Raw genomic sequence first — 9,986 nt, forward strand, 5'->3', positions numbered from 1 at the left:
ATGGCAAAGTCCGGAAAGTTGAAACTCGACAGACAAACTCGTAATATATGTTGAACATTATTGCTTCTAGCATTATCGTAGGCTACGTATTGTACGTGTACTTGTAGTATAGTACAGATTAAGGTCAGCATACTTGTGTACCCTTCTCTGGACAGTGACCAGTTCGAATTGCGCCCAAACTTTTAACCATGGTTATGCATACAGGGTGAGTGTGACGTTTTATGTCTGTACCTGGACAGCGCAAGTACTTATTGTTGCTGAGTTTCAACTTATTTAAACTTAACGATTTTTTAACGTGATGTAACACTGTTCACAATGCTGGAATCCTGACTGTCTAATTACAGTCGGCGAGTTGTAAATTAATTGTTGCTTTCGACATTAAATATTCTATTCTCTCTTTCTGACAAGCTAGGTGTAAATCATTAATATTCAAATGTGCTTTAAGATTTAAAAACAAAACACAAATAAAGAAAGAAAGATAGATAGCCTTTATCAATAAGGTTATATGCGGCTACCGGGCAAAATCACTTGCTGGAAGTCGGTCCGTTTTTATGAGAGAGAAAAATACGTAAGTCTAAATAGTCTATAGTATACCTCATAATATACCACTAAAGAGGTTATTCAATTTTAAAATTAATCGATACTCCTCTAATGTTCATGAATTAAGCATTCGTCCCTCTGTTTCGTTGGTACTTTAGACCATTTGAATTTCCACTTCTTTTTGCCCCTAGCAACACCAAAGAGTACTGGAAGGAAGGGACAGGTAAATGATACAGCCTTAATTAATGTGTAATACCAATTTTGTAAAGATGCAGTCACCTGTGTGTTACTTTCATCTTTAATATCAATAGGTTATTATTATATTATCTATTTTAACAAACTTTCCAGCAAGGAATACACAATCTATTGACATTCAGAAACACACTTTCCACAGGTGAACTACACGGGCTTAACTATCACTGATAAGTCGACATAACGAGATGCTTATTACAATAAGTCGACATAGCGGAGCAGTTGTAGTCCATGGTGACATGATTTTTTTTCGCATTATCTGGTAAACTCCCACATTAATTCTTGACTATGTCAGTAAGTTGACATAGTAAAAGTGACTTCCGCGAAATCTCACTGGTAACTTCGTGCCAACATACCTATGTATAGGGTGATACTGATGGGGTATGTGTGTGTCTTTATCAGGTGTAAAAGTCAGTGCGGACAACGTGTATTTTCGACTATAACTGGACGGGTGTTCAGTCCAGGCTACGTGTACATGTACTTGTAGTATAGTAAAGATTAAGGTCAACATACAATGTACTTGTGTACCCTTCTCCAGACAGTGACCAGTTCGTATTGAACGCGCTTTATATTTAAGTTTAATCAGGAATCAATTCAAATTTCGACCTTCCTTTTAACCCTAGTTATGCATACAGGGTGAGTGTGACGTTTTATGTCTGCACCTGGATATCGCAATTTTTTTGTTGTCGTTGCTGAGTTTCACTTCATTTGAACTTATCGATTTCTTTATATTATGTCATACAGTACACAAATCTGAAATCCTGCTCTAGTGACAGTGGGCGAGCTGAAAGTTGCCATCAGTATATATTTGTTACTTTATGTGTACAGTTTAATTCGTCCGATTATCACGCTTACCTATTCTGTGCATTACTTTACCGACTTTCGGGAGATATAGCAGCAGACATCGTTTGAATTAACTTCCACCATGTCAAAATTCTTAGGAGCATGGGATATGGACGATCTTTGTGAGAAATCGGAAAATTTTCTCAACTTCTGCAAAGCTGTGGGTAAGTAAACCAGCAGGGTTTTTCAAAAAATGATTTCCTAAAAGAAGATTGCTTTGATTTGTAACTGGCGTTACCATGCTATGTTGGGGTAAACAAATGTATGTACCTGGACTAGTGGTGTAGCTGAAATCATAATGTAATTTAAAAAAAGGTTGTTTTTTCATTTTTAGTAATTTTTAGTAATTTTCTTGTGAATTTTGATGAGGTTTAGTTAATGGAACACAGTGATGAAAAGTCACACTGATTTCATTTGTTATCACAACATGTAAAACCAGTAACTACTTCAGTATTGTGCTGAGGTTTAGGAATATCCCTAAGGCCGGTGGGTATCTTAAGATGGCGAGAAAACGGGCGGTCAAATGGATATGCCTAACATCAATATAGATGGTTTTCTGTATTTTTTACTGTTTCAATGTAGATATATTCTGTGCATTACTGTCCGGATACTTAAAACATCAATATGTCACTATCGTCAATGTGCAACATCAAAGAGTCTGTTTGAGAGATACAATAATGGAATGCATGTGGCGGTAGAGTAGTGCTTCGACTTGCTGGTATCATCGACAAGGCAATGTGTTACCGAAGATCGAGAGTTTATATTGCATAAATAATATATAGACACACACACATGTATAAACGTACATATACGTACTTCCCCTTAACCTTCCTCGTCCTCCTACCCCATTATTTTTACATTTCTGCCTGTGAATGTGTATTATTTTGTTGCATTTTTATTTCTTGAAGCCATGAAGCCAGAAGAGATAGAATACTACAAAAAGATGAAAGAAACAATCTCTTACTCCGGTCAAGGTGACCAATGGGTGTGCGAAATCTCAATGGGAGAAAACAAAAGCAGGCACGAATTTAAACTTGGAATAAAAAATCCACCGGAAAAGGGAATTGACGGTTCAACATTCTGTGTAAGACAACTTGCTTAATTACTGTGACGGTTAAATGTTTTGTGTTTTGTGTTTTGCCTACACTTTCCTTTTTAACTGTAACAACTTATTGAATTACATTGATGATTCAACTTTTAAAAAAACCTGCAAACACGATCCTTTTATTTGATGCACTGGCGTCCTCTAGTAAGGTCGTTGTAAAAGAGGATAAAATGTGACCGGGTGGAGTGTCAAGCTAAACTTGTAAGGTCAATGCAAATTCCGCTTTATACTTTAAATTTACATATTTATCAAAACAATTAATTGCTTTTCAAATGATTCAGTTGTTTTAATATTCCTAATAATTCGCTATTCATGTTTTTGTACAATAAAATATTTGGTTAAATGTGGGGGGTTTTCATCATGAAAATAACACATCTATAAAAGCCACATATAGATTGAGTAGGATCCGTCCTCCGTCAGTCAATAACAATAAGTACAACGTGAAGGGTCATGATGGTTTGCCTATCGCATAACAGACAGAAGGGCTATCAAGTTTATCCAAATTAAGACCCTGACCTAAATTTGGAGATCACATGGATGAAATGAGTAAATATGTTTGATTGCCTAATTATGAAAAACAAAGAGGGGTAGGTTCTTCATATTTTGCCTGAGGCATGTTTAAATATAACAGTGCAAGTGCCAACGCCTTCAGTCGATTTATAGGGAAGTAAAAGCTATTGCCAGCTACTGAGATGTTTCCCAGTTACTATACTTACTATAGTATCTAAGGAGGCACCGACATTTAAGTTCGTACGTGCTAAATAGTACGCACGCCCGGGCCTCCCTGTGTATGCATACAACAGCATATCATGTCAACCCGCTATTATTTGTTCAACATGTGCGAAAGGTGACACATCTATACAATAGTACACTTTCTCGATTTCAAACCGAGATTATCAGATTATTAGAAGAATATGAATATTGAAGACATCATCAAAATAATTTACAAAAATAAACCCGATTCAGGTACAGTATTAAATACACCTGTCTCCTTCCCCCATCCCGCGACAAAAATGTCAACCCTGAAAAAAACATGTACCTACCTTAGAGACATCCTGCTGAATTGGTTTGCGACAAGTTATATTTAAATCTCCATGACAAATTTACAAGGTCGCAGGAGTGAAATTTGTTGATTTGAAAAATATATAAATTACCATGACAATTTCACAAGGTCGCAGGAGTGAAATTTGTTGAAAAGAAATCTGAATAACAAAGGGTCATAGATTCACGATGTTTGGCCAGTGGCTTGGTCGGGGAAATACTAAATTTAATCCAAAAAAAAGGTTCTCATTGTTATTTTGGGGATGGAGGAGTCAAATAAATTGAAGCATTTCAACTAAATTTTGTGAGCGACCAAAAACCTAGATGCGTTATAAGGAAAATGCGATTATTTGATATTATATTATTAAGTTTAAAAGAAAAGCCTTAATCATTCTCTATTGTCACAGGGGTAGAATATGTCAAAAGATTTAAAAAAAACCACACCTTCCTAATACTTGACCTGCAGTATGAGGAGATGGAACGCTATACCGTTCGTCCAAATTATTAATCTTCTCCTAAAGGTTATGATTGACAAATGTGTCTTAAAATCTTGTAACGGCTTCTGCTGTATGCCACTACACGCTGGAAGGAAGCAACTGATGGTTTCTTTCTTGTCTTTTGTTTAGCAGACATTGAAAACAAAGCCAAGAATAGCCCCGCTGTATCCCACTGAATGTGTATCGTATTCCGTCTTTGCGTATTGCAGAGTTATCTTCTCTTGAGAGCAGGTATTGATTGTTACGTCATTGGGTTGTGAGATTAACGTCATCAATTTTTGAGAAAACGACGTAATTTTCTCCCACAAACCAATGACGTAACAATCAATACCTGCTCACAAGAGAAGACAACTTTGCAATACGCAAAGACGGAATAAGGCAACTAATGTTGCACCCCCTCTATCTCCTGTAGAATCAGGATTGTATTTCTTTGTCTTCTACTTAGACGAACTTTGATCTACAACAATTAGGATCATTTTCGTTACCTAACTTTCCAGCATACTTTCTCTCCTATATGCATTCTCTTTTAAGCGGTGGACATTTACATGTCTCCCTAGTAACCGCCGTCCTCAAATTACCATAGCTGTCGATAGGACGTTAAACAATACTAAACCATCCAAACCCTAGGTAACCGTCCGTACATGATCTTGACTGTTGCGAGGACGTTTAACATCAAACAATCAAGAGGCATAGGTAGATTAGCTGTTGCCAGTAGAAAGATGATAAACAGTGTTTTAAATTTCGTTTAAATAAACAGCATTGACAAACTTTCAACGATGCAGGGAACAATTTACGGCTATATAGTTTGTTATTTAAAGTAGACTGCGTAAATTGACAAATTTGAAAACCTACAATTACTTGAGCGAGTCTGCATTGATTCCAAATGCATTCAAATCCCTACCAAAATGCACTGCGGTACCCTCAATTAATCTCTATAGATTCCTAATGCCATTTCAAGACTTTTGAAAATCTTACTTGGAACACATTATATGTTAAAATTAAGAATTAATTTTCTGCACCTTCTTACATCTTTTAGTGGTTATGTACGTTATACATGTAAGACTGTTCATTCTGCTAAAGGAAATTTATGTAACGATGTTAGCCGTAGTACATAAATCTCGGAGAAAGTTTGGATGTTTAATACAGGAAGATTTTAAAGCTATATTTATAGATGAGAAATAAAATAAAAATAAAATGTAAATATTTGATTTCATTTGTATTAAATAACGTTGTTGAAAAAATATCAACATTATAAATAAGATCGGCAATACTTGTTGATCTACGTTAAGCCAGATTGATACATGCTTTACCAGGTATTTCTGTTGTAGATTGAGCCTACGTTAGAATCTGAGGACAAACTTGTGGAAATAGCTACCACAATGCTGGTTGGACACGATAAGGAGGTTGTCACTAGGACCGAGAGGTTTTTGACCGCTCCCAATAAAATGAAATCAGTAAGTAATGTGTGTAAAGGTCGCTATTAAATTGAACAATGTCCGGTTCGAATGCTCTGAACCGTATCGCAGTTTTCAAATTAAAGATAAATTGTTTTTTACTTAATATTTGCGATCTTCATTTTCACCATTGGGCAAAAAGTGTATGCATAAATCATGTACATTTCAACTCATGATTTAATGACAATAACGATTAATTGAAAGAACAACAAAGTAGATTGTATTTTCATGTTATGCACTATTTTGCACACTATGTAACTTGAACGCATTGTGAAGGAAATGCCCCTGCCAATAACTAACAGGTGTTGTTTGCTACAAGGAGAGTACAACTTCATTAACACCTTTGTTGTATAACGTAAATATATATTCAACGATGCATAACTGATTGATTGTGTATCTTTATTGATCGTAATGTTTGCTTTTAACTTCAAGTAGAAAAAATATACAGGATGAACGAAGGATATGGCCTTTATATTGCAGATTGTGACTGACGTAGCATCGGGTGTCAGCATGACGTTTTATGCAACCCGGAAGTGATGTTATAATCTTCATTCGAGATTTGTACGCATGACAGAAATCAGGGCTGTGGAACAACCTTACAAACTATGTGACGTTAAGTCCGAAATCACCTAAGTGTACTTTCATATTATTGGCAAGTGTTTTCCTACACTCGTTTTTGTGTGCGTAAACATGATTTTGTAAATGTCGGTCAAACAATAAAAAGAAATTGTTAATGCTTGGTGGACGAATTGTTTTGGTTTGTGAATTAGTATGACACGTCTCTTAATATGAAGCAGATGTGACCGTATCAATGACTTTACATACGTGAATAATTTCAGAAGTGTATTGCTAAAGTCTTATACAGCAGAAAGTGTAAAACTTTTTAGAAATGCGAGTCCGGTCCAGAAGACAGCTATCGCGCTTTTCTCGGTTTGGTTAGGAAGTATATTGTAATTTTTTTTTAAATTTAAAACTAAGGTCATGTATTTAGAAGTGTCTCCATGTGTGTAATGTATGTGTGTTCATGTTATATGAACATGCTCGTGTAGTATGTTGGCGTATTTTCCTCCTTGTGATAGCGCGGATCTCATGAGAACCTTATAGTTCTACCTCACTGAAATATCAAGCCGAATGCTCATAACAAAATATATATCCTCTATATCCTCTCCCTCTGCCCCTTTTTATGTCCTTTGAACAAATCTTATGTCATGATTTATTGATCTTTAAGATATATCTAAATAGAATTAATTTCTTTCAAACGGAATTGTTCAATTATGAGCACACGATGTGGGCCCTGAAAAGGTTTAATTCTCCCGTGAAATACTGCTTCCTCTATTTTTTCATGAATTTCGAATGAATTTGAAATGACGTTCAACTCTGGGATATGTCAAAAACTTGCCTACTTTGTTTATTATTATTTTCACGGAAAGGCTATGAAATAGTGTGACTATGAAATGTTGGGAAATAACACTACCTTTATACACGAGCTATATTCCCCACATTATTTGTCCTTTCCTTCCAATACTTCATCATATTTTGTTTGATCAATTACTATGGAAGAAATATGTGAAAGAAACTAGCGACATCGTTTCGAATTGAATTTATGACTGTAATTAACGATGGTGGAGCTGCAAGAATCCTTAATAACATCTTTGTTATGTCATGCGTAAAGATATTTATAGCAAATAACTGTTGATACGATGACGGAACACCCATTGTTTAGCCCACGTAATACGACACCCATACAGCTTTGGAAAATTAAAGACCTGCTGTGTCCCACTGCATAAGATCGTAAGAGGCACCTAATGTGGGGGATCCTGCAGTGTCAGGGCTTTCCCTGCCTTGTATTTTGTTTGGAGCATTAAAGATATTAAGAATAGACCTGCTGTATCTAACTGCATGTGTATCGTTACAGATGGGTACAGTTGGGCCCTCTGAAGACTTCGGTGTTTCTTATTTGTCTTCCACTAGGGTGACATTGAAGTTCTTTGTCTTCCACTAGGGTGACATTGAAGTTCTTTTTCCTCCATAAGGGTGACATTGAAGTTCTTTGTCTTCCATTAGGGTGACATTGAAGGTTTTTTTCTTCCACCAAGGTGACATTGAAGTTCTTTGTCTTCCCCTAGAGTGACATTGAAGTTCTTTGTCTTCCACTAGGGTGACATTGACGTGTTTTGTCTTCCACTAGGGTGACATTGACGTTCTTTGTCTTCCACTAGGATGACATTGAAGTTTTTTGTCTTCCACTAGGGTGACATTGAAGTTCTTTGTCTTCCACTAGGGTGACATTGAATTTCTTTTTCCTCCATTAGGGTGACATTGAAGTTCTTTGTCTTCCATTAGGGTGACATTGAAGGTTTTTTTCTTCCACCAAGGTGACATTAAAGTTCTTTGTCTTCCCCTAGAGTGACATTGAAGTTCTTTGTCTTCCACTAGGGTGACATTGACGTGTTTTGTCTTCCACTAGGGTGACATTGACGTTCTTTGTCTTCCACTAGGATGACATTGAAGTTTTTTGTCTTCCAGTAGGATGACATTGAAGTTATTTGTCTTCCACTGGGGTGACATTGAAGTTCTTTGTCCTCCACTAGGATGACATTGAAGTTCTTTGTCTTCCACTAGGATGACATTGAAGTTATTTGTCTTCCAGTAGGATGACATGGAAGTTATTTGTCTTCCACTGGGGTGACATTGAAATTCTTTGTCCTCCACTAGGATGAAATTGAAGTTCTTTGTCTTCCACGAGGATGACATTGAAGTTGGTTGTCTTCCACTAGGGTGACATTGAAGTTATTTGTCTTCCACTAGGATGATATTGACGTTCTTTGTCTTCCACTAGGATGACATTGAAGTTCTTTGTCTTCCACTGGGATGACATTGAAGTTCTTTGTTTTCCACTAGGATGACATTGAAGTTATTTGTCATCCTAGTGGAAGACAAAGAACGTCAATATCATCCTAGAGGAAGACAAATAACTTCAATGGCATCCTAGTGGAAGACAAAGACCTTCAATGTCATCCTAGTGGAAAACAAAGAACTTCAATGTCATCCTCGTGGAAGACAAAGAACTTCAAAGTCATCCTAGTGGAAGTCAAAGAACTTCAATGTCATCCCAGTGGAAGACAAAGAACTTCAAAGTCATCCTAGTGGAAGTCAAAGAACTTCAATGTCACCCTAGCGGAAGACAAAGAACTTCAATGTCGACGACAAAGAACTTCAATGTCATCCTATTGGAAGACAAAGAACGTCAATATCATCCTACTGGAAGACAAATAACTTTAATGTCATCCTAGTGGAAGACAAAGATCTTCAATGTCATCCTAGTTGAAGACAAACAACTTCAATGACACCCGAGGGGAAGACAAAGAACGTCAATGTCACCCTAGTGGAAGTCAATGTCATCCTAGTGGAAGAAAAATAATTTCAATGTCGTCCTAGTGGAATACAAAGAACTTCAATGTCACCCTAGCGGAAGACAAAGAACTTCAATGGCATCCTAGTGGAAGACAAAGAAATTCAATGTCATCCTAGTGGAAAACAAAGAACTTCAATGTCATCCTATTGGAAGACAAAGAACGTCAATATCATCCTACTGGAAGACAAATAACTTTAATGTCACCCTAGTGGAAGACAAAACACGTCAATCTCACCCTAGTGGAAGGCAAATATCTTCAATGTCATCCTAGTGGAAAACAAAGAACTTCAATGTCATCCTATTGGAAGACAAAGAACGTCAATATCATCCTAGTGGAAGGCAAATAACTTCAATGTCACCCTAGGGGAAGACAAAGAACTTCAATGTCACCCTAGTGAAAGACAAATAACTTCAATGTCAACCTAGTGGAAGACAAAGACCTTCAATGTCATCCTAGTGGAAAACAAAGAACTTCAATGTCATCCTAGTGTAAGACAAAGAACTTCAATGTCATGGTAGTGGAAGACAAAGAACTTCGATGTCATCCTAGTGGAAGACAAAGAAATTCAATGTCATCCTAGTGGAAAACAAAGAACTTCAATGTCATCCTATTGGAAGACAAAGAACGTCAATATAATCCTAGTTGAAGACAAATAACTTCAATGGCATCCTAGTGGAAGACAAAGATCTTCAATGTCATCCTAGTTGAAGACAAAGAACTTCAATGTTATCCTAGTGGAAGACAAAGAAATTCAATGTCATCCTAGTGGAAAACAAAGAACTTCAATGTCATCCTAGTTGAAGACAAAGAACTTCAATGTCATCCTATTGGAAGACAA

The 9,986-nt window shown here is 36.6% G+C and overlaps 1 protein-coding gene across 1 annotated transcript; it reads left to right on the forward strand.

Moving 5' to 3' along the window:
- Positions 1-1,437: 1,437 nt before the first annotated feature.
- On the forward strand, positions 1,438-6,463 carry LOC110450294. Its single transcript, XM_021497751.1, has 4 exons — positions 1,438-1,799; positions 2,544-2,719; positions 5,607-5,732; positions 6,213-6,463. Exons 1-4 carry the CDS (start codon positions 1,718-1,720, stop codon positions 6,267-6,269), a joined length of 441 nt encoding a protein of 146 aa, XP_021353426.1. The 5' UTR covers positions 1,438-1,717; the 3' UTR covers positions 6,270-6,463.
- Positions 6,464-9,986: the final 3,523 nt, after the last annotated feature.

This window comes from Mizuhopecten yessoensis, unplaced genomic scaffold (assembly GCF_002113885.1).
Source record: "Mizuhopecten yessoensis strain PY_sf001 unplaced genomic scaffold, ASM211388v2 scaffold5141, whole genome shotgun sequence".
Classification (NCBI taxonomy): domain Eukaryota; kingdom Metazoa; phylum Mollusca; class Bivalvia; order Pectinida; family Pectinidae; genus Mizuhopecten; species Mizuhopecten yessoensis.